The sequence below is a fragment of the Sorex araneus genome, chromosome 3, assembly GCF_027595985.1.
Source record: "Sorex araneus isolate mSorAra2 chromosome 3, mSorAra2.pri, whole genome shotgun sequence".
Lineage (NCBI taxonomy): Eukaryota > Metazoa > Chordata > Mammalia > Eulipotyphla > Soricidae > Sorex > Sorex araneus.
The window spans coordinates 96,865,001-96,890,696 of record NC_073304.1 but is presented as its reverse complement, the minus strand read 5'-3'; the positions used below and the strand labels follow the sequence as shown (position 1 = coordinate 96,890,696).

Genomic DNA, 25,696 nt, shown 5'->3' with positions numbered 1-25,696 from the left:
ATGCCAGTAATCAGAAACCCACTAGTTTACAATCTACTTGCATAGCAAAGACTTTTATTTCTCTTTAGTTTTTAATTTGCTTTATTTGGAAGTAATTTCAAATTTAACAAAGCTGGAATTTTTTAAATCATCACATTTTTGTATGTATATACATAATTTTTTTTCCTGAACTACTTTTACCATAGCATCATGGCTCATAGTATTTTCCTATCTCAGAATAGAATCCAGTTTAGGATTAAGTTGGCATATCTCTTTTAGCCTCAGGCTTGGGGGAGACCCTCTGTATCAGGGCTGAGTCTTTCTTAACGTTTCTGTCCCTCCTCCCACCCCTCTTAACTGTGTCGGCCATCCTCTGCCTTTTTCTTCTGTTGGAGCTGGAGAAAGTTTGGCTGGAAGGGTAGATAAAGGTTGAATATTTTATATGAAAACTCAGAATTGAAAGAAAACAAATTCTGTCTGATTCTGTTCATTTGCTAGATGTAAATTGCAAATTTATCAGTAGGTTTTCTAGAAGCCAGTTCACAATGCGGAAACAAGAGCAGTGTCCTGATTTGCAGTGTTCCCAAGGTGAAAACAAGCTAATGGCACATGGGAAGCATAATTTGGCCCACCATCCAAATCAGATAGATATATTTATCCCTTGAGCCCTTCGAAAGAAGACACTATTGATTGACATCCTCCACTGTCTTTACTATAAATAGTCGTTTTATTGGACTATTTTTCGTACTTCCCAGTGTCAGTCTGTTGCCTAATATTTAAGCGATTCTTCATGAGGACCCCTTTTTTTTTTTTTTGCGTTTTTGGGTTTGCTATTCTGGCTTACCTAGGATAAATTTCAGATGAATGAGTTTGTTACAAAATTCTTCTCCAGTGATGTCTTACCTGGAAGCCCCGTACCAAAACTGGGAAAAGTGGGCTAGTGGACTGCGTGCTGCCGAGCTCTTGCCCTTTCTCTGTATTTCCCAGTCTCCGGTGCCTCTGCAGAGAGACTCAGGTCTTAAAAGCCACTTGCTGGGGCCGAGCAGTACCACAGTGGGTAGGTGCTTGACTTGCATGCAGCTGACCCTGGTTCGATCCCTGTCACTGCAGTATGGTCACTTGAGCACCACCAGGAGTGATTCCTAGGTGTAGGGCCAGAAGTAAGGTGAGCACCACCAGGTGTTGCCAGGTGTGGCCCCAACCCCCCCCAAACAAAAAAATTAAATGCCACTTTAATACTTTGGGGCTGGAGAGAAGATAACAGGGATTATGGTGATTCTCTTGCCTGAGACAGACCTCAGTTCTGTTCTCAATGCTGCTTATGGTCTCCTAAGCCACTGCCAGAAGTGACTCCTGAGCTCCTCTGGTGTGGCCTCAAAGCCAAAATAAAATAAAATCTAACAAAAGTCACTTATGTAGGAAAAAAATTGATTGGGTTGCATAACCTTAGAAATTTTGTACAATTTATCGACCTGAACTGAAATTTGACTTTGCCCTATTAGTTTACTGATAATTTTTAGTGGTCATCATCACTGTCATCACTGTTATCACTGTCATCCCGTTGTTCAACTATTTGCTCGAGCGGGCACCAGTAACGTCTCCATTGTGAGGCTTATTGTTAAACTGTTTTTGGCATATCAAATACGCCACGGGTAGCTTGCCAGGCTCTGCCGTGTGGGCAAGATGTTCTCAGTAGCTTGCCAGGCTCTCCGAGAGGGACGGAGGAATCGAACCCAGGTTGGCCGCATGTAAGGTAAATGTCCTACCCACTGTGCTATCGCTCCAGTCCTCTGTTTTAAGTCCCCCAGTTTTGTTTAGTTGTTTTTTTATTCTTGGGAGGAGGGGCTTTGGGGCCACACCTGCCAGTGCTGAAGGGTCACTCCTGGTGGAGTTTAGGGGATTATATGGGGTGCTGGGAATTGAACTCAAGTCAGCTATATAGAAGGCAAGCACCCTACCTGCTGTACTGTCTCTTTGGCCCCTGGTCCCTTACCCCTTTATTTTTTATCGTTTGCTTTATTCTCAGGCACCGACTTTTCCACCTTCATAAGCCCACTTACTGTTCTCTCTACAGAAGCAAAATGTGCCAGTCAAAAACTCAACATACCTGTTTTTATCAAAGACAGCGTTTTCGTGGGGCTGGAGCGATAGCACAGTGGGTAGGGCGTTTGCCTTGCACGAGGCCGATCCAGGTTCGATTCCCAGCATCCTCTATGGTCCCCCAAGCACTGCCAGGAGTAGCCCCTGAGCAATGCTGGGTGTGACCCAAAAAAGCAAAAAAAAAAAAAATCGTTTTCTTATTGCTCATATCTCTAGCTGTGTGCTGGACCCTATTATTCCTGTTTTCTTTGGGGTAGTACTCCTCAACTCATGCTGAGACCCTGCACCCAGGGCCTCTTCCCCTCATCTTCTAGAGCCCCTACAAAGAGGACCCTCTGTCTGCCCTGCCAGCAGCTTCTTCCCACTGGATTCCACCGGATACTGTTTTTAAATGTTGGCCTGCCTGCCTTCCGTAAATTGAGCCTATTTCTGAAATTGTGAGGATACTGAGGTCTCAGAGAACCTAAGTTTGTATTTTATTTTTTTAAGAGGAGAAAGTCAGTTTGTATTTTATTTCTTAAAGAGAAGAATCCAGTCCATCCCCACACCGTTCATTTCTTATGAATAAGTATATATAATAAAAGGCATTTCAAGCACCAGTTATTCCACACATGTATTAGTTTCTGAACACAGTGTTTTCCCACTGGACAGGATTGGTATTTCTTCTACACTGCTCCAAATGTGGTCAGGAGATGTCAGTAAGTGATGAAAAAGTGCTCGAATGATGCTTGTAAATGCATAAAAGTTTAGTTCAAAACCGAGGCCACTTCAACACGCTTTACCTACGGAAGCCTTGCCTGGCGAGAGTGGGAGAAACAGCCCTTGCTGTTCAGGGGGAAGTTGAGGAGGCTGGTTCGGGGGCTCACACCCAGATGCCATGAGGTGAATTCTTTTTGTGGGTTCTGACACCGCAGAACTAGAATTATGGATTATTTTCCAAAGACTTAGATTATTATGCACCGAGATGGAAAAGAAGAATAAATCACAAAATGTTTAGCTCTGTGTGTTCCCTTGAACATAAGCTATGACCTTGTTAAGAAAACAACTGAGATAGAACTGCTGTGTAGATGGGATGGTCACTCGGAGTTCTAAGTACCTTCACTGTTGCACTCAGGAAAAATTAGTATCGGTTTTAAAATTTTTGAGTTGTGACTTTAGATAGCAGCGATTCTTCAAGTGGGGAATTTGGAGGTGCGGATTAATTTGGGGAAGGTCCCTGTCTTTGCTCTTGGCCATGATTTTATCTTTCAATATCGAACTCATTCTGTAATTTCTTTATAAAAGTTATAATAGTTAGATATGCAGTTAATATTTTTATGTTACTCTTACTGGGTCAGCAGTGTCTCCTTGTGCACCATTAATAGAAGAGATGATGATAAACACTGTTGACCCTTTATAAGAAATGCTAGTGTTGTACCAGTAGGTGTGATGTTGTCACCAGGTCTGTTGTATCACTAGATAGGATGTTTGATGCCCTTAGCAGATTAAAAGGTTCACTCTCATAGACAGTGTTGTATGGCTCAAAAATCGTTGATACAAGTCCAGATTTCCTGGTAGATGGCCTGGATTCAGCTCTTTGTTTTACCCCCTCTCTGCTGTGGGACCTTTGACATATCACTGCTTGATCAGTTTTCTCAGGTAGGTGATGCTGGTAATAATGGTCCCTTCTTCAGATGGTGGTTGTAAAGATGAAATGTGTTAAACCTTGCCTAGTACTAACACATGGGTATCAACCCTGTGTGTTAGTTATTTTCTCAGAACCAAAAATCTTGCATTTGCCAAATATTTCTTTTTGTTGTTGTTTTACTTTGAAATTATTAACAGTACTGTGTTTTTGTTTTTGAACTGCTGCCTGGCAATCTCATTGGATTTTCTAACACATTAATTGTTGTTGAGCTTAACAATATCAGACTTATGCTATAATTAGAATGTAAGTTTTAAAAAAAATTGATGGGGGTGAGGGTTTTTTGGGCCACATTCTGGTGCTCAGGAGCAGTTCCTAGATCTTCGGTCAGAGGGGACATCTGGTCATAATCAGGGGACTCGCCGTGGTGCTGGGCGTTGAACCAGGGTGGTCACATTGCAGTGCATAGTCTTACCCTGTCTCTCCAGTGCCCTACTGCGCCCCCAGGACTTTTGAAGCCTGACATATTAAGTGGTGACTTTACCTTTTTCAAATACTGCCTTTTAGAAGCTTTGTTAATGACTTTGTCTTTCTAATTACCTGAGCATATAAACAATTACAAACATTACAGAGATTTTAGTATAGTTTTACATGTGGTATGACTCATTAGTGGAAGTAGATTACTTATATTTTCGTATTTTACTAGAGATGACTGGTCCATTGAGTGGAGAGCACTGAGACCAGATTAAGAATCCTTTTGGGGAGAATTTTCCCAGACAATAAGATTTGTTTCTGGGTTCTCCTTTGAAAATTTCTGAATGTTGGGAAGTCAGTGTAAGAACAAACTTTATAGTTATTTGTATGCATCTGGGACTGAGTTTATGGACTGCTTTTCTGACTTGCTAAAAAGCTAAAGATTGACAACCCCTTTCATACTGCATTATCCAGCTTGGCTTTTAACTCCAGAAGAACTATGTTCACAAATTGATGCCTTATTCCTATGGGGTTGATACAGAAGCATTAAATTGCACTAAAATATTCATATGTGAGTGCATTTAGCTGAAAGCAATTGATGTTTCATCCCCAAGAGGACAAGGAGAAACACTGTATAGACCTGCAGTCCAGCAGACACCCTAAGCATGCTTCTGAGAGGTAATTACATGGCCTGGATGATCAGGGCCCTTACGGCGAGGCTGCAAATGACAAAGGAGAAGTTGCAGAAATTGTGAACTGTGCCTTGGTTGTACAGAAGTTAAAAACTTATTTACTAAAAGTTCGACCTGATTGTATCTTGGCAGTTTCAATGTTTGATTTTTCTTCTCAGCTGTTTTCTTTAGACATGTATGCTGAACCAATATTAAAGAGGCTTTTTTATCCATTACCATTCTATACATGTAGTTGAAATTTTGTGTTTACTTCAGACCACACCTAGCAGTGCTTGGGGGGCCTGGTGGTGCCAGGGGTTCAAACCTTGCACAAGACTTTTGCCCGCGAAGCAAGCACTCCAGCCTATTGAGCTACCTCTCCATTCCCTCAAGCTGAAAACTTCAAGTCTTGGAGTCTCTTAAATTCTTTGCACATATTATGATTTTTAAAAACATGCCACTAAAAGGATAAATTGATTTGTCTTGTAGTTGATCTAATTTAGGAACTGGCTTGAGAATCAATAAGAGTAGATAGCAGATCTTTGCTGGAGCTGTCTTACTGTGGTTCTTTGAGAGGAATAAAGTTATCCTAAATTTCTGTCCTGATTCTAGCTATCTTTTTAGTTTTTCATATAAATACTATTTTTCTCCTGTGTAACTATGAGATTTGATCTACATATACATGAATATGAGGATATAAGTCAGTGCATGATAAAGTAATTTTATTCAATGGTTAGTTGATCATTTAACATGTAATTCAGTCTTTGTGTTTATTTTAGGATTAAAGATACGACTATTAAGATTATATATTAATGAATATTTAAATAACTCAGTTTAATTTAACTATATCAGTATTAACCAGGCTTAGAAAGGATTTAGTAAGTGGTTTTTGGGGGCAAGAAAAGGTAGTTCTTTTTTTTTTTTTTGCTTTTTGGATCACACCTGTCAATGCACAGGGGTGACTCCTGGCTCATGCACTCAGGAATTACTCCTGGTGGTGCTCGGGGGACCATATGGGATGCTGGGAATTGAACCCGGGTTGGTCACATGCAAGGCAAATGCCCTACCTGCTGTGCTATTGCTCCAGCCCCTTGTATTTCATTCTTAAAGTGAGATTGCTTGGAGCAGTAGAGGGGGATGTCGGGCCCATCGGCCTTACTTGGCCTGTGAAATCCTGTGGTCTGGCCCCATACGTGACAGGACAGACGTGGGTGCTTGTCTGCTGCTCACTGCCTGCCTCCCTTTGTTGTGTGGCTTATGAATGATGTTATAAATATCCAAGTGGCCCAGGGCAAAGAAAATGTTCCACCCGGACTTAGTTAAGGATCTCTAGTTAGATTGGATAGTGAATTTGTTATTTTCTTACAGATAACTCTTTGTTACATTTGCTTCTGCTCAAATTATTTTTTGTGGTATGAGAGGAGAAAGTAGGGCCACAGCCATCAGTGCTTAGGGGCTACTCCTGGTTCTGTGCTCAGGAGTGACCCTTGGCAGTGTTCAAGGGACCATATAAGATGCTGGGGCTGGAACCCAGACTGGCCTATGCAAGGCAAGAGTGCTGCCAGCTGTACTGCCTGTCCAGCCTCCCCTCCTTTTTTCCCCAAGTCCTTGTAATAACTTTATAAGCTGCTTTAGGAGTCTCTTTATAACTTAGATTGAACTTTACAACTCTAATTGCTCCTATTTTTAATGTTTTGTCTTTTAGTTTTAGACTTATTGATAAATTACATAGTGGAGAGAATTCCCACACAATTTGTACGTATGTAAGTTTATGTTTACAGATAAATATATATACACGTATATATTTGACATGATGTAGTTTGTTTATTTTTGATGCTTATCAAAACCACAAGATGCTTGAGTTAATTTTTTGGCAGATAGAGAATTGATGAGAGTTTCTGTTAAGGTGATTACTTTTAAATAGCCTTTACATTGTGGTAAAGTATAACAGATTAGTCATTTTAGCTGTTATTTTTTTTTTCTTATGTATTTTGGCTATTTTGGATGTATAATTCATTTGTGTCATATTCACAGCACTATGTGCCTACCATCACTTTCTATATCTACACTATCCCATTACTCTAAACAGAAATGTGTATCTATTAAATAGCACCCTCTGGTAATGCCTCGTTTATGTGATGCTTCTGATTTGCCCATTCTAGATATTTTATAAAAGTATAATTGTTAAATACTGTGGTTATCTTCATTTAGCACATTTTCAGATTTAATTTGTGTGGTAGCATGTTTCAGACCTTGTTAAGGCTGAAATTATTTTTAGTGCTTGTATCAACATGTTATTGATCCATTTATCTGTTTGACATATACTCAGACTTTTATTCCCTTTTGGTTCTGCGCACCCCACTCTGTACAGGTGTGCAAGTACAAGTACCTGTTTACACAGGACCGGCTGCCTGTGCCATCACAGACGGGAGTTTTGGGCAGACGCCTCAGAGCGGGGCTGCTCTGGCCTGTGGCAGTCTTCTGTTTTGCTTCTGGAGAAACCTGCAGCTTGTTTTCCTCTTGCTTCTTTGTAGTTCACAGTTGTGTAGGCATGTCGAGCTCCTTGACGTAGAAATGGTCTAGCTTAGATGAAACAACCACAAAAGGGCCTAGTTCTTCTTAGTAATTTTGGAAAAGATGCAGCTTTGGCGAGTGAAGAGAATCCATTTCGGGAGCCAGGAGAATGGGAGACAGTGTTTGATGTTTCATGAGACCTGGATTATTTGGCTGATAAAATCTAACAGGTAATCTTAGTGGTTCTTTACTACAAAATTTTTACATAGGTTTTTAAATTTTGTATGTCCTAATTAAAGCAGATCCAATAGTTAAGAAACCTTACTGATAAAATATTTGTCATAGTTTTCAACTTCCTGAAATGTGAAACTTTATAGAATACTATAACTTGATGTCATATACTCAGTTATTTATTTATTTTTTTTAAATTTTATTTATTTTTAATTAGAGAATCACCGTGAGGGTACAGTTACAGATTTATACACTTTTGTGCTTATACTTCCCTCATACAAAGTTCGGGAACCCATCCCTTCACCAGTGCCCATTCTCCACCACCCGTAAACCCAGCATCCCTCCCACCCTCCCCAATCCCATCTCCCCCCCACCCCACCCTGCCACTGTGGCAAGGCATTCCCTTCTGTTCTCTCTAATTAGCTGTTGTGGTTTGCAATAAAGGTGTTGAGTGGCCGCTGTGCTCAGTCTCTAGCCCTCATTCAGCCCGCAACTCCCTTCCCCCACATGGCCTTCGACTACAATGTAGTTGGTGATCGCTTCTCTGAGTTGACCTTTCCCCGGAACGTGAGGCCAGCCTCGAAGCCATGGAGTCAACCTCCTGGTACTTATTTCTACAGTTCTTGGGTGATAGTCTCCCACTCTGTTATTCTATATACCATAGATGAGTGCAATCTTTCTATGTCTGTCTCTCTCTTTCTGACTCATTTCACTCAGCATGAAACTTTTCATGCCCATCCACTTAACTACAAAATTCTTGACCTCCTTTTTTCTAACAGCTGCATAGTATTCCATTGTATAGATGTACCAAAGTTTCCTCAACCAGTCATCCGTTCTGGGGCATTCGGGTTTTTTCCAGATTCTGGCTATTGTAAACAGTGCTGCGATGAACATACATGTGCAGATGTTGTTTCGATTGTACTTTTTTGCCTCTCTGGGATATATTCCCAGCAGTGTATACTCAGTTATTTTTTTGTAATTTATCTGAGTAATCTTAGCAAAGTATCTCATTTTCTATCATTTCTATCATTTCAAATATATTTGGAATGATCTTTTTTATTTCTTTTTGGGTCACACCTGGCAATGCATAGGGGTCACTCCTGACTCTGCACTCAGGAATCGCCCCTGGTGGTGCTCAGAGGACCATATGGGATGCTGGGAATCAAACCCGGGTCGACCACATGCAAGGCAAACGCCTTATCCACTGTTCTATTGCTTCAGCCCCAGAATGATCTTTTCACATTAAGGAATCTGTGACTGTATAGAAGCCATTCTCAGTCTTTAGTAATTAAACAGGAAACCTTTACTTATAAAACAGATTATTTCAAGTCATATGAGCATTCTGTGTCATGTGAAATCAAACCTGCTATTAAAAAATAACAGTAGGGACTTGAGCCCATGCCTTGCCTGAGTTTAATCTTTGACACAGTACCCCAGGAACTGGGGGATGGGGAATGTGGCCCCCAACAGATTAAAAAAAACAACTAAAATACTACTATTGAAAGAATAAGAACTAAAATTTTTGCTTGTTCTGGCTTGCATTTAAGATGCTGAGGGGCTGGAGCAATAGCACAGTGGGTAGAGTGTTTGCCCTGCATGCAGCCGACCCAGGTTCAATTCCCAATATCCCATGTAGGTCCCCTGAGCACCTCCAGGGGTAACTCCTGAGTGCAGAGCCAGGAGTAACTCCTGTGCATCACCAGGTGTGACCCAAAAAGCAAAAGCAAAAAAAAAAAAGCTGAGTTGCAGATCACAATATAGTTAGTAAATGTTTAAAAATGTTTTACCTTTTTTATTTAAGAAATTGTGGGGCTGGAGTGATAGCACAGCAGTTGGGCGTTCGCCTTTCACGCAGCCGACCTGAGTTTGATTCCTCCGCCTCTCTCGGAGAGCCCGGCAAGCTACCGAGAGTATCGAGCCCGCGTGGCAGAGTCTGGCAAGCTACCCGTGCGTTTAAAAAAAAAAAGAAAAGAAATTGTGTTACTACATTCATGTTTGAATGAAAAGAGGTACACATGGGGCTGGAGTGACAGCACAGCGGGTAGGGCGTTTGCCTTGCACGCGGCCGACCTGGGTTCGATTCCCAGCATCTCATATGGTCTCCTGAGCACCGCCAAGGGTGATTCCTGAGTGTAAAGCCAGGAGTAACCCCTGTGCATCGCCGGGTGTGACCAAAAAAGAAAAAAAAAAAGAAAGAAAAGAGGTACACAGTGGTATTAATTGCCGCCTGATTTGGGCATATTTGGGGGGTATGGACTTGGAAAGGCTACACTGGGAGGTGCTAGTACCTGTTCCTGGCTTTGTGCTCAGGAGTGACCGGGCAGTGTTTGGGGAGGGATCAGGCTCAGGTCCCTTAACTCTTCAAGGTCTCTCCAGCCGTGGACATGCTATATCTAGAAGAGTTGTGAAGAAGATATTCACAGGACTTCGTGTTTCCTTTGTTTTTTTGGGGGGGAAAGTGAACCAGTGGAGAGAATGTGGATGAACTTATATTCATATTCATGGGTGAGTTTAGGAATTCAAAGAATCTGACAGAAAAAAATCCAAGCTCCATATTCCCTGCCTTATAAACAGCAGGATGTGCACTGAACTGTGGGTGTCCATGCATGCCAGGAACTGTCAGTGGACTAGATGAGGACTTCTGCCTTATTTGGGGGGTTGGTAAAAGAATACTCTGGGGGCTGAACTGGGCCTTGCACGAGGCTGACTGGGGTACAATCTTGAGCATCCCATTTGGTACCAGGAGGAGTTCCTGAGTGCAGAACCAGGAGTAACTCCTGAACATTGCTGGGTGTGTGACCAAAAAGAAAAAAAAAAAAAGAATACTCTGGGTTTTTTTATCTGACAGTTTTTTGGACCCAGATATTAACTTCATTGGAAGCTAGATTATAATTTTGATTCAAAAGTATGAGTAGTTTTCTGTACGGATAATGTACATCGAAACATACTAACCACACAATAACAACATGTAATCAATACATTCCTCAGCTTGTTCTGTAAGTCAGTCTCCCTGATATGTGGGCAAGACCTGCTTTGAAGGGAGTTGGGTAATATGCAAATGGCCATTAGGAAGGTAACTGGAAACGTAGCAGACGCTTAGAAAATTTATTTAAGTATACTTCAGAAAGAGATTTTCTATGATAAATTCTATTTTACTACTGGTATGTGTGTGTGTGTTTTGAAAGTCTCTAGTCTTTGAGTAAAGAGGGTTAAGTAAACAGTTGTCCCTTTTGTAAAACTCTTACTTGGTCTGGTCTGTGTTATTTGAACCTTTTATCTCTGAGCTCTAGTTAAAACTACTTATATGTCTCCAAAAAAAAATTTTTTTAGGGGCCAGAGCAATAATAGCACAGCAGGTAGGGCATTTGCCTTGCACGAAGCCGACCCGGGTTCGATCCCCGGCATCCCATATGGTCCCCCAAGCACTGCCAGGAGTAATTCCTGAGTGCAAAGCCAGGAGTAACCCCTGAGCATCGCTGGGTGTGACCCAAAAAAAGGCAGAAAAAAAAAATCCTTGAAGAAATGTAGCTTTTTTTTTTTTTTTTTGACCATTTGGTGCTAAGAGATTTGGGCTTTCCACATGCAGAGCACATGTGCCAGCCTTTTTATTTATTTCCATGGCCCGCAGATGTCAATTTAAATTTTTTTTAATTTAAAATAATTTATTTATTTGTTTATTTATTTTTGCTTTATGGGTCACACCTGGCGATGCACAGGGGTTACTCCTGGCTCTGCCCCTAAAATAATTTTTATTTGGGCTGGAGTGATAGCACAGCGGGTAGGGTGTTTGCCTTGCACGCGACTGACCCGGGTTCGATTCCCAGCATCCCATATGGCCCCCGAGCACCATCAGGAGTAATTGCTGAGTGCAGAGCCAGGAGTAACCCCTGTGCATTGCTGGGTGTGACCCAAAAAGCAAAATAATAATAATAATAATAATAACAATAATTTTTATTAAGTCACCATGAGATACAGCTACAAAGGTTTCATGATTGAGTTTCAGTCATACAATGATCAAACACCGGTATATTTCCCCCCACCAATGTCCCCAGTATGCCTCCTGCCAACCCCCACTCCGGTCTTCCCCCCCCCATCACCTGTATGGTAGACACTTTCCTTCTTTCTCTCCTTTTGGGCATTATGGTTTGCAAAAGATACTACTTTTCAAATGATCATTCCTCAGCTCCATCGAGAAGGCAATACTGTTAGGAGAAAAGAAATTTCAAGCGTGATTTTTTAAAAAACAGGAAACAATGTTGGCTTAGTTTTTCTGCTCTGAAAGCTCCAGATTTAACCACTCTGCTTATATTCATATTTCATGTAAACAAAAAAGTAGATGTTTAAATATTTCCTTTCTGTGTTGTTTAAAGTTAAGCAGATTTGATGTTGCCGCAGGCAGAATATTGTTCTAGTTCCAGAATTAAGTCTGTGTGTGTGTTTATGGCATAAACTTAAGTAATCTCAACTTTATATTTTTTAACGTGACCGTTTTGATATGTCTCAGTACCTGTGTCTGGGATACAATATCTCTGTGAGGATTGTTAGAATTGTGTAAAGAATTTCACTCCAGCATCCTAGGTCAGCCTGTGATGTCTAATAATTGGTGGAATATTGGGACTGGAGTGATAGTGTTTGTCTTGCATGCAGCTGACCTGGGTTCGATCCCTGGCATCCCATACTGTCTCCTGCACACCACCTGATTGCAGAGCCAGGAGCAACCCCTGAACATCACTGGGTAGGGTCCAAAACAAATAAAAAAGATGGGGAAATTTTAACTTCATAGTTGCTACTAACTGAAAAAAGTCTAACAAGTATCAGTGAAAATTTTCTAGGACATCATTCAAAAAGAAGTGTAACATATGAGTAGAGTTGTCCCTTTTTTTGTATGATGGGGAGGACTGGGCCACAGCCCGCAGTGCTCAGGGCTTACTCTTGACTCTGTGCCCAGGGGGCACAGGGGTCACTCGTGGTGCTGGGGGGTACAGACCATATTTGATCCATGGAATCGGTCCAGGTTTGCTGAATGCAATCTTAGCTGCTGCATTTTCTCCGGGCCCAGTAACAGTTTCCATTTGGAATGAAATTTATGTCTTCTGCTTCATAAAGATTCAATGGCAATTTGTTTGTGTTTTTTTTTTTGGGGGGGCGGTGATTTAGGAGGTTGAGGATTCCAGGTGTTGCTCGGGAGCTCAAGGGGCCCACTGGCAATTCTGGACCAGTGGTTCAGTGCCAGGGCCTGAGGATGTGATGCTGTTTGGGTGTCATCACAAGGTCCTGGGAACCTGGGCCACTCCAGTGGTGCTCAGGCACCTCCGTGGCTGTACCCAGCAGGGCCTGAGGAACCTGTGGTGCCAGGAATCAAGCCTGGGTCAGGCACCTGACAGGCATGTGCCCTCACCGCTGGCCTGTTTCCTGGCCCCTCCGTGGGTGGTTTCACAGTCACAGCAACCCTAGGTGCTGCATATTTCCTCTCCCTTTTGTATATGAGGGGAGAAAGTCTTTGAGAGCTGAGCTAACCTGCTCGAGAACACAGAAGAATCCAGACTTGGACCTCTCTGGTATTTGCTTAGCTGTAATAGGGATTAAATGTAGTGGCTTTTCGGCTTGCTCACTTTCAGCAGTTTTTTGAGTTACGGTTTATTTTATATATTTTCTATCCTAATATAAATATATTTAAAGTCACAAATAATTTTCTAAGTGTAGCTAGTTGTAGCCCATAAGTTCTAGTATACTCTGACCTTCTTTGGGGGTGTATTTTGTTTTAAGTATTTGCAAGTTTCCTTTTAATTAGATCATTTACTTTTTTAAAAAAAATAATGAGAGAGCTGTGGTTTTTAAGAATGGATTTTTCAGAGTTCTAGGAGTAAATAAAAGAGCTTGATAGTGACATTTGATAGATTCTTTGAAGAGTATACATTTACTGTGTTAAACCAATAATTTTTATCTGCGTTGGTTTCTTCTGTAATGCTCCAGCATGACACTGCATGGGCCTTTGCCGTTTGTGTGTGACGTATCGGCTGCTCGCTGTTGCGTCCTGCTGCCTCTTAGGCCACCCTTCAGCGCCTCACACTGCTGCCTCTGCACTGTGGTTGTCTCGCAGGCTAATACCACTGTAGCTGATCTTGTTCAAAAGCATCCACCTGAGACTAATTCTGGTCCTGGATCTGCTCTCAGACCATAAGCCACAGGACCCGTGCAGAGCTTAGAGAGGTTCTTTTCCTTTCTCCTTTTTACCCCCCTGCTTGTTCTATAATTACCTTGGTTCTGTGCCATCCGGCATGCCAAGTAGCACATGGCCATTTGGTGCTTGTAATGGGGCTAGTCAGAATAGAGATACTAATATTAGAATTAATTTTCCCTGTTTCTTTGTACTTAATTTAATGTGGCTAATATATTTTAAGTTAGGTCTGTGGTTTACATTATATTGTTTTTATATCTCTGTTTTGGATGCAGTAGTCCTGTGGAGTGAAAGTCATAAAATGTAAATAAAAGACGGTTTTCTACTTCATTTCTGCATTCCAGTACGCTGGAGAACACAGCCCAGATGCTGCTTGGAATTCCAGGAGTGATTTTAATTATTATTCTTATTTTTTTTTTTTGCTTTTTGGGTCACACCTGGCGATGCACCGGGGTTATTCCTGGCTCTGCACTCAGGAATTACCCCTGGCTGTGCTCAGGGGACCATATGGGATGCTGGGAATAGAACCCGGGTCGGCCGCATGCAAGGCAAACGCCCTACCTGCTATGCTATTGCTCCAACCCCTTAATTTGTATTTCTACCTAAGGAAAGCTTCCATAACGCTGGTCATCCACGAGAGAACGCTGAGCATGTTAATTCCACCAGTGGATCAGATTGTTGTTAGAGTATTATGGTTTCTTTGTAGTCCTCTTGTTTCTCAGACTTGCAGTTAGGTCATCAATGTAGGATCTATAAAATCTGCTTTCAAATATTTAAATTTTTGGAAGGAAGCAGGACAGGCAGGATAAAGTAGGAGAATGGACTCCTGCTTGCAGGAGGGTCAAGTTGATGATACTCTGGGCAAGGAATGGGAGGGGGGTGGATGGGCTAGTCTGCTCTCCTGCTCTGCTCCCTGCATTAAAAATATACATATATATGTACACATATATATAGTTCCCACCAATTATTCTATGTCTGTTCCTCTCCTTCTGACTCATTCACCATGCTACTCTTCATGTCCATCCATTTATAAGCAAATTTCATAGCTTCATTTTTCCTAACAGCTGCGTAGTATTCCATTGTGTAGATGTACCATAGTTTCTTTAACCAGTCATCTGATTTCGGCACTCAGGTTGTTTCCAGATTCTGGCTATTGTGAATAGTGCTGTGATGAACTTAGATGTGAAGATGTCATTTCTGCTGTATGTTTTTGATATTCCTAGAATTGGTATTGCTGGATCATATGGAAGCTCAATTTCTACGTTTTTGAGGAATATCCAAATTGTTTTCCAAAAAGGCTAGACCAGGGGCTCGAGTGACAGCACAGTGGGTAGGGCATTTGCCTTGCACATTGCTGACCCAAGTTTGATTCCCAGCATCCCATATGGTCTCCCAAGCACTGCCAGGAATCATTCCTCAGTGCATGAGCCAGGAATAACCCCTGTGCAAAGCCAGATGTGAACCAAGAAGGAAAAAAAAAAGCTAGATCAGTCAGCCTTCCCGCCAACAATGAAACAGAATCCCTTTCTCCCCGTATCCACTCAGCACTAGTTACTCTTGTTCTTTTTGATGTGTGCCAGTCTTTGTGGTGTGAGATAATATCTTATTGTTGTTTTGATTTTCATCTCACTCATGATTAGCGATGTAGAGCAATTTTTTATGTGTCTCTTGACATTCATATTTCTTCTTTGAGGAAGTTCCAGTTCTCCCCATTTTTTGATGGTGTTGGATGTTTTTTCTTGTAACGTTCTGCCTTATATATCTTGGACATTAACCCCTTATTAGATGAGTAGTAGGTAAATATGTTTTTCCACTCTGTGGACTGTCTTTGTGTCTTTGTCACAGAGAGAGACGGACAGACAAACACTGGGGATGCTGGGGTTAGGGAATGTGCACTGTTTGGGGGATGGGTGTTGGGACATTGTATGACTGAAACTTGACCATGAACAGCTCTGTAACTGTGTATCTTAAGGTGATTTAATTAAAAAAAAAAAGGTTTGAGGTTTTTTGTTTGTTGTGTTGTTTTTTTTTTTTAACACCTTAGTGGAAGGTACAGAAGGTAAGAGGGCCACAGAGAGACCAGAGCTCCAGCAGGCTGCTTTGATTTTTCCCGGGACTGAATTTCAAATATTTATGATCTTAACTTTAACCTATATTGTTAGATGGTGTCTTGAAGCCATAGGACAAAGAAGAAATCTCTTGCCTATAAAGGACAATGACAATGTCCACAACAATAAAATAATAGTTTGCCAGCACCTCCCTTGCTTTTCCTGTTACGCTGTTCTTGGAAGATGACAGAATTTGTCTCACAGGGATTCAGGCTTCCCAGCTTTATTACTTGTCCGTCGAAATGTTTTCTATAAAATTAAAAAAATAAAAAGTGTTCCTTTCACACAGTTACTTTACTGCTGCCACCTCTTGGAAAATTATTGTAGTAAAACACAGCTCAAATGCCTAGGGTCCTGAATAATGCCTGCTTCAGTGTACATCCTTTGCAGCTGTACACATTTGCCCCTGGACCACCCTAAGAACCCACCTAACCACTCAGGGCAGGGGTGGAGGGGGTGGCTAGCAGCACCAGTATCTGAGCATGCCTCAACTCCTGAGTCTGAGTGGCATACCTCTGTTTCCGGGGAAAGCAGATACTCTACTTCATAGCAACCCTGAGACGCAGGGAGGTTAGGAGCTAGCGCAGTTCTTCAGGCGTGCAGGTTAAGGTCTAGGACAGACAGCTCACTGTCCCGCAGTCTGTGTGTGTCAGGTGAAAGCACTGGAGTTCAGCCTGGGTCCTGTTCAGAGCCTGACTACAACTACACTCTGCTGGGGAATCGTCTAGGCACATCGGACGCAGCAGCTGCCAGCCTGACTCTGTGTTCAGCTTAGCCCCTCGTAAAGCCACCCGACTCCTGACCCTGAGGTCTTTGGGCCAGTCTGTTTAGTCTTGTTTTAGATTTTGGCCAAGGAAAGGGGTTTGTGCTCCTGTCTGACCAGTCCGTGTTCGTAAGGGAGCAAGTGCCAGAATGACCTCTGGTTTTCCTGCCTTTCTGTGACTTGACTTCCCACCACTCCACATTCCTGAGCTGCGGAATGTCCAGACCAAACTGCTAATTTAGCCATGTGTAGGTTTATCTGTTCTCTTTCTTCTAGATTCCTTCTTTCCCTTTGCTAAAGAGTTTTTAAGGGTTTTATCTCTAGAACTACTCCTTCCGTGTCTGTTCCTTCCTTTAATCCCACCTCTTTTTGAATCCCCTCTCTTTTTGAACTCTTAATTGCTGTTCTCCTCTCTGTCTCTGCAAATTATCTTCTGTCTGATTTTAGAGGAAAGTGCCTTAGGGCAGGGATTGCCTTGTTCTGTTGTGAAACCTTGTCTAAAGTGCTCCATAAATCAGCATGTGGAGAGCTTGGTATATACTAATTATTATTATTGAAATACAAAAAAAAACTTTCTCAACCACGAACAAGCAATCTACGATATTAATCTAATCAGCTTGTACATGTTATTGAAATAAGAAGAAAAAGGGGGAAAGCCTCTCTTCCTGCCTGAGAGAGCGATCAGAGCTCGGAACAGCAGCCCAAACCCCACTCAGCTGGGGCAGTTGTTCGTGTCTTCATGCTTATTTAGAGAACCATGTTTGCAAGGCAGTCCAGTAAGGTCCTGTTACTCAGTTGGGCCTATTTAGACTAAACTGGCCAGAAAAAGAGGCTCAGATAGTCCAGAATAGCCTCCTTTGATTTGCTTTGTTCTTTTGTTAACCTTGGTGAAATTTATGGTTAAAGTCAGTGGCATTTATTTCTCAGGGTTTAAAGTAAATTTCACTTGTGTTATATATCTGTAGTTGTTCATTGCCAGAGTGAATTAGCATTTTTATTAGCATTTTATAATGCAGATGGAGGGGCTTTTAGAACTTGTTGAATTTTAATGTAGGCATGTATGTCAGACTCATTTACAGATCTATTGATCCTTTCCAATGCTTGCTTTGAGAATATGCTTAAGAGTAGTGAGACACTTACTGTTTGTCTAAATTGCTTTAAAAATTCTATATTAGAACTCAACTCGACGATCTAATTTTATTTAGTAAGTATATTTTAATTTAACAATTTAAGGAATATTTTATGAAAGAAATGCTGCTTAGATTAAGTTGAGGTTTTGTTGGCATTATCCATTGACAGTACCTGTACCTGTTAGAAAATGGTGCTTCTTCTTCAGAGAAAGAAATTTTTCCCTCTTGCCAGCATTCTGTGCGAGGAGTCAGTCTAGTGACTGTTGTCTCTGTGCTGTCCAGCTGTGCATGGAGCTTTCCATGGTCTGTCTCCCATCCTGTGGTAATTTCTGTGGACCTAGTTAGGCTTTGGCTGATTGCTATAGAACAAACAGAATGAAAACAGATCCAGAGTGATAGTACAGCAGTTTCGGTGCTTGCCTTGCATGAGGCTGACCCAGGTTCGGTCCCTGGCACCCCATGAGGTCCTGGAGCCCAGGCAGGGGTGGTCTCTGCTGGGGTTGGGAAATTGGGCACATGGGAATTTGACCATGAATGATTGTAAAGTGGAGTGCTATGAATAACTTTGTAAATTATGGTACCTCAATAAAAAATATTTAAAAAGAAAAACGAACCCAACATGTTTTTAAAGTAATTTACTGACCTTGGAGACTGGAATATTTTCTCATGGCACACAGAGTCTCATGGCACTGGATGCTTCATGCCTCCGCAGAGAGCCCAGTGATGTGTCTCCCACGTGTGGTGTAGAGTCACTGCAGGAGAGCTGAGGGGTCGCTGGCTCAGCGTTTCTCAGCTCTGATTCCATGTTAGGTGACCAGGGGGAGCTTTTGAAGGGACTTACAGGCCATTTTCAGTTAGGGAAACTGAAACAAAGAAAAATGGACTTGTTTGCAGCCACCAGTAATTGGTGGCGATGACCAGCCACAGCATTAGGTGTCAGTGGCATCATTTGCAGATCCTAACTGAAGTGTTCTTAACCTGAAGGGAGTACTTAATTTAGATCAGGAGAAGTGCAGAAACACAGTGGGGCTACTTGAACCTCAGTCCTCTGAGCTATCTGCCTTCTAGTGAAAGCGAGCAACAGCCACCTCAGTACCTCCCATTCTATACGTATGGAGAAGAAGCCCTACTGTTCCTGTGACAAGCCCCCAGTGTCAGTCTGGTTACCAGGTAGCTCCCCAAAGCAGGACCTGTTATTTCACTATGTGGGGGAGAAGCTTTTCAGTTGAAGCCTTAATTATACCGAAGAGACAGAAGGAGCAGCTAAACTCCTTTAATGAAGTGCTTATTAAATCAGTGATCTGTGATTTCAAACATAGATGGCTTTAGGTATTCAATAGATAAAGCATTTAATTATCATTTTAACAACCTTCCTTATGAAAGGCGGGCAACTAAGAAAAATGTCTTTGATTATGTGTGGGCGTATGTGTCCATCCATGAGTGCACAGTGCGACTGACTATACAGCACATACGAGCTGAGAGTGACATCCAAGAGTAGCACAGCAGAAGTGCTGCCTCACAAAAAATCAAGAAGTGAAACAGTTGCTGTAAAATGTTTGGCAGTGATAGGCACATGCTCACTGCTACCTGCTTCTTCTTACTCACTTAAAGTAATTTTTATCAGAGCCATGTCTGGGATGCTTAGAGTGTGGGTCCCACAGTGCTCGTATCTAGCAGCACCACACCCTACCATCGCTCTGCAGACACGCACAGGCTGACGAGCACACCCAGGGCCTCACATATCCTTGGCCTGTGCTCTGTCAGTCACACAATGTCTGTGGTCCCTGTCCACATGCTATATCCCACCACTGCTGTGGGGACCTGAGGAGGAGGACTGCCAGAGAGGAAGGACAGCTTCCGTTGAGTCATACGCATCACCTCTATTTGAGTTTTGAAAGTGTTCTGCCCAATGCTTGAATTGCTAGTAATAGACACTTGGGAAGTATACTATATAGTAATAAAAATACATATTAATAATGTGGTTTCATTTGTTTTAGGAACTCTACATTGCTGTAGGAATATCAGGGGCCATCCAACATTTAGCTGGGATGAAGGACAGCAAGGTAAGTAAATAACAGTAGGAGCACAATACGGAAAGATCTTGTATTTAAAACTCTGGTTTTCACCGTGTGTTTCTATGTGGTTACAGTGCGTGTAACTGAGCTATTCACATTGATGTGTGTCTAAGGCCTAAAAGAGAGAAAGCTCTTGCTTACGGCCTGACATTTTAGCACTGGAAGAAGATCCAGTGCTGTGTGGTGGGGCAAGACCAGAACCTGAGCCTCAGCTCCTTGGCCGGTCACTCCAGGATGTGCCCTGTCTGAGCCTCAGTTCTGACTGCAGAGTACGCATCTCTGGGGAATATCACCATCCCCAGGACTGACAGTCCCCGGGTGGAAAGTTTGGGCAGGCTCATGCTCTGAGGTTCTGACATGTAACCTGTTGATGGTCTGTGGGCTTCACCTGGGGCCTTCACAGTCCTGCTTATGTGTCAGCAAGATTCCTCTTTCCTGCAGTGACTGGCACATTTTGGGATTGGAGCATCTTAATGCTTCAGTAATTGCAAAAATGCTGCATGTGGTAGAAACACTTGATTTTTCGTTTGCTTATCTGGAAGCCCTATGTAATGACTCCATGAACATGTGTTTCCAAATATGACATATTAATTCATGCATAACTGTGCAGTGTGAATTATGAACTTAGTCTTTCATGAACTCAGAGATGCCTCTGACTCCTGCTTTTATCCATTCAGATGGAAGTTTGATATGAAAGGTAATAAAACTTTTAACAGGTCTGACTTCAGACCTGAAAAAATGCATACTTTATACTCCTTGTAACATGTTAATGAATTGGCCCAAACCAGTGAGCTTTCACAGTTGGATGGCAGGTTTCTTTACTGGGCGAAGAAAGCTGCATTGCCAGTGGGGAAATGTTACCATGGTATTAAGGGATGAGCACTTAGGCACCGGCAATCTTCAGAAAAGTGTTAGCAGCTTCACATATACCTAGAAATATGCATTTCTTTCTTTCTTTTCTTTTTTTTTTTTAAATAACACTTGTGATAATGCATTGTAGGATATCATAGGGTTTGTCATTTTAGCCTTGCTGCAGAGAACTTAGTTTACCTTAAAGCAATCCTTTCTGTATAGACACAGGAATTAATATTATGCGTTGTAACTTGGGAGCTGATTGAATCCAATAATATTTACTCCTGGGCATCTGCTTTCTCAACTCAGTTGCCCTTAGTTTCTAGCACCCCAAAAGCAGGGTCCCGACAAGAGACGGAATGGGAAATGGACCCAGGGCAAGCTATGAGCTACCCTGGCATCGGAATGGGCCAGGCCAAAGCGCCTCAATACTCAACTATAAGTTGAGAGCGTGGTCATAGACAAATGCTGTCATGATCCAAAAGTAACGATGAGACTAGGACCCTGCTGGGGTTAGGAAAACTAACTTGACCTGAGGACTGTGGTGTGGAAATATAGTGAATGTCCTCAGGAAGAACCAGACTTTAAATTTGATATATCTCGGGGCTGGAGCAATAGCACAGCGGGTAGGGTGTTTGCCTTGCACGCGGCCGACCCGGGTTCGAATCCCAGCATCCCATATGGTCCCCCGAGCACCGCCAGGAGTAATTCCTGAGTGCATGAGCCAGGAGTAACCCCTGTGCATCGCCGGGTGTGACCCAAAAACCAAAAAAAAAAAAAAAAGTTTGATATATCTCTTACTGTGCTCATACAGAATGACATTGTTAGAAATATTAGAAGTAAGTTTACTACAACTATTTAAGTGGATTACTAGCTGAGGAAAGAAGAAAGTGACACACCCTGGATGGGATCCCACCCTTGAGCGGACCTCCTAGTAATCTGGAGTAATCTCCTTAGATGAGATTTTGTTAATCTCCTGGATGAGTGGTCTTACCCCTCTTTGTTGATTTGTTAATATTCAACCCACCTTTGTGTCACCACCCTATGTGATTGCAATATAAACTAAGACTAAGAGAAGTAGGGGAGAAGACACAGAAGCAAGAGAGAAGACACAGAAGTGGAGAGAAGACACAGAAGCAAGGGAGAAGACACAGAAGCGAGAGGGCTCCAAAGAGAAAGAGAATCAGGGAGTCTCGGAAGAGACCAGAGGAGAGACGACAGAGACAGAGAGAGGTCGGAAAAGATGAGAGGAGAGGCAACAGAAACAGAGAGATAGAGAGACAGAAGAGAGCATAGCAGCACACACAGAAGTGGACCACAAAGGAGGAGCCATCCCAATCCGGTCCATACACAGCGGCTCAAGAGAGAGCACTGCTCTGAGAGCCCATGAACAACACAACACAACACAGCACAACACACATACACCACCCCATTCCGTGCATACACGTTTTTGTATTTTTTACAACACATCACATATGATAAGCTCCCCCCTAATAAAATGCACAACTCTGTTTTGGGTATATTCACTGCATTATGCAAGCATCACCTCAAATTTTAGAACTTGTAATCCCTGCACCAAGAGTCCCCCTCCCCGATGCTCTAGCAGGGCCGTGTCTCTGTGGATTTGCCTGGTCTGGCTAGTTCAGATACTTGGGATCACTCATGTGTGTCCCTCTGTCTTCTTTCATAGAGAATGATGTTTCTAAGGCCCAGCCACGTGTTAGCATGTATTTGTGCTGCTTTCCTTTTTTAAAGTTTATTTTTTCAGGAGCCACACCTAATGGTACTCAGAGTTTACTCCCGACTCTTCACTCAGGGATCACTCCTGCCAGGCCTCAAAGGACCATCTGAGTTTCTGGGGATTGAACCTGGGTCAGGCTTTTGCAAGTCAAGTGCCCTTCTTATACTATCTCTGTAGCCCCAGTTTCCTTTTTTTTTTTTTTTTTAATTGAATCACCATGTGGAAAGTTACAAAGCTTTCAGGCTTAAGTCTCAGTTATACAATGCAACCATTCCTTCACCAGTGCACATATTCCACCACCAAAAAAAAAAAAACAAGCCCCAATATACCTCCAACCCCCTCAGGTCTCCCCCTCGGCCCGTGTAGCTGATAAATTTCACTTTCTCTTTACTTTGGTTACATTCAGTATTTCAACAAAAAACTCACTATTATTGTTTGGAGTTCCCCCACCCCAGAATCAGGCCTGCTGAAAAGGAAGCATTTGATAATTTCTTTTCCATTGCTGAGAATGAAGAGATATGAGGTTGCGCAGCTGCGATAGCCACGTTTTGGATTTCTATATTTCAGTATTTTAGTAACTAAGTCCAGGGAAATTTCTGCCAGAAATTGCATCATTGCAAGCTCGTACCTCCCATTAATGGTCCTCATAAGATGGCGGTCGCCACGCCATGCCCCCAGCAAGGGAAAGGGGAGAGAGAAAAACCTTTCCCCTCCTGGGTTGGCATGGGGCCGTGGCTTAGTTTCCAGTCTAGAGACATTTCTGCAAGAGGCTGCTGGTACCAAAAGTAGTTTAGATGGCCTCTGGAATCATGCTCGTTCAGCAGCGAGAGCCCCAGTTTCCTTTAAAAAAAAATTGTAATTTAGGTAGCATTGTTACAATAGTGTTAACATTTATGGTATTGGGATACAAAGTTACTGAATCCCCACCACCATCACCAGAGTCCCCAAGACCCTCCACCCTGTCCCTCTGTCACCTCTCACCCAGCTCTCATTCCCTTCCAACCCCACGTCCCACTGTCTGGTAATCTGAGTCTCGTAATCCAAGGCCAGAGGTTTTATTATTATTAGATAGAATTCTTTGTTTCTAACAGAAAATATTTTGGCTGTCAAAGATACTGGCGAATGGGACTGGAGCAATAGCACAGTGGGTAGGGTGTTTGCCTTGCACACCTCTGACCCAGGTTCAATTCCTAGCATCCCATATGGTCACCCGAGCACTGCCAGGAGTAATTCCTGAGTGCAACCCCTGTGAATTGCTGGGTGTGACCCAAAAAGAAAAAAAAATACTGGTGAAAATTTTCATTCTGTGCCAATAGAGCTAAAATGTCGGTGAGATGTACTAGATAGATGTCATTGAAGGGGAAATGGAGCAGTTCAAGAAAAGAGATTGGGAGGAGGGCAATTCCATAGAAGTTAACGAGTCAAGACTATTTTCACTAGTCAGCAAATGTATATTGAACCTGTTTTGTACTAAATGCTAGGGCCGCTTAAATAGAATCAGTCTAGTCCCTGCTATCTCTCACATAAGAAAAAAAACAGCATCTGGGTAGAATGTTGGTTAAGCTTTGAAATGGTGTAATTAGAATGATTTAATCTGATCATTGTATTAGAATAGATCTGCAATTTTAGCATTGTTTAAAGAATATGAGCTTTTTTTTTTTAATTGAATCACCATGTGGAAAGTTACAAAGTTCTCAGGCTTATGTCTCAGTTATACAATACTCAAACACCCATCCCTTCACCAGTGCCCATATTCCACCACCAAAAACCCCAGTATACCTCCCACCCCCTATCCCCCCACCCCCGCCTGTGTAACTGATAAATTTCACTTCATTTTCTCTTTACCTTGATTACATTCCATATTTCAACACAAAACTCACTATTGTTGTTGGAGTTTCCCCCCAAAAAAGACAGCCCTACTGCTAAGGAAGCATTTGATAATTAGTTTTCCATTGCTGAGAATGAAGAGATATGAAGTCCCGCTGTTCCAAGTACATGACTCTTTTTTTTTTTCCTCCTTCCCGCGCCACCAAGTTTGTGTTTGCTTAATAGTCCTCATAATATGGCTGATGCCACGCTGCCTGACAAGGGGAAAAAAAAACGGAGCAAGAAGGATATTTCCCGTACTCGGCTGGCGTGGGGCTATGGCTTAGTTCACAGTCTAGAGACATGGCTGCAAGCAGTTTCTGGAACCAAAAGTAATCTAGTTGGCTTCCGGATTCTGGTTGATCAGCAGCAAAGTGGCCGCACAAAAGTGTGGCCACCCGGGTTGAATCTCGGTAGAGCGTGTGCTGGTATCTGTCCCAGCCCAAGACTGCCCAAGCATCCCACTGTTCCAAGTATATAATAATTTTTTTTTCTTTTTTTCCCCTTCCCGCGCCACCAAGTTCATGCCTGCTTAATAGACCTCATAATATGGTGGATGCCATGCTGCATTTCTCCCCGAAAAGGGAAAAGAACCGAGAAAGAAGGATATTTCCTCTCCTCGGCCGGCGTGGGGCTATAGCTTAGTTCACAGTCTAGAGAAATGGCTGCTACTTTGATTACCTTCACTATTTCAACAAAAAACTCACTATTATTGTTTGGAGTTTCCCCCCAAAGTCAGACCTGCTAAAAAGGAACCGTTTCACATTGCTGACAATTAAGAGATACTAGGTTTTGGATTTCTGTGTAAAGTCCAGGGAAAATTCTGCCAGAAATTGCATCACTGCAAGCTTTTACTTCCCTTTTGTGGTGCTCAAAAGACGGAAAAGCCTGGAGAGAGAAACCCTTGCCTGCTGGCGCCGCCGCATGGGGCAGTGGCTCAGTTCGCAGTCTGGAGGCATTTTTGCAAGCTGCTTGTGGCCACAGTAGTTCAGTTGGCCTCCCGGATTGTGCTCATGCAGCAGCAGAGAGGCTGCCCATGTGTGGCCGATGCACTTAAATGTCGGCAGAGGGTGGGACTGGTACCCCCCCCCCCGCCTCCTGTGATCTCCCGTGCATCCCGCCGCAGCTGGGCTGGTACCTCCATTTTGTGCTCAAAAACCGGCTATCGCCATGCTGTGCCCAGGAAGGAAGGGTTGAGAGAGAGAAACCCTTCCCCGCTGCTGCCGCAGGGGGCAGTGGCTCAGTTCACAGTCTGGAGGCATTTTTGCGAGCTGCTTGTGGCCAAAGTAGTTCAGTTGGCCTCCGGGATCGTGCTCGTGCAGCAGCAGAGAGGAGAGAATATGAGATTTTTATTTTGTTTGTGTTTTGGTGTTTTTTTTTTTTTTGCAGT

The 25,696-nt window shown here is 42.7% G+C and overlaps 1 protein-coding gene across 1 annotated transcript in view; it reads left to right on the top strand.

The window, feature by feature from the left end:
• Positions 1-25,696, top strand: part of ETFA (electron transfer flavoprotein subunit alpha) — a 78,383-nt gene that overhangs the window by 39,548 nt on the left and 13,139 nt on the right. Inside the window, exon 10 of the mRNA XM_004611757.2 lies at positions 19,770-19,835. Within this exon, the coding sequence (XP_004611814.2) occupies positions 19,770-19,835 (66 nt within the window). The remainder of the gene's footprint in view (positions 1-19,769; positions 19,836-25,696) is intronic.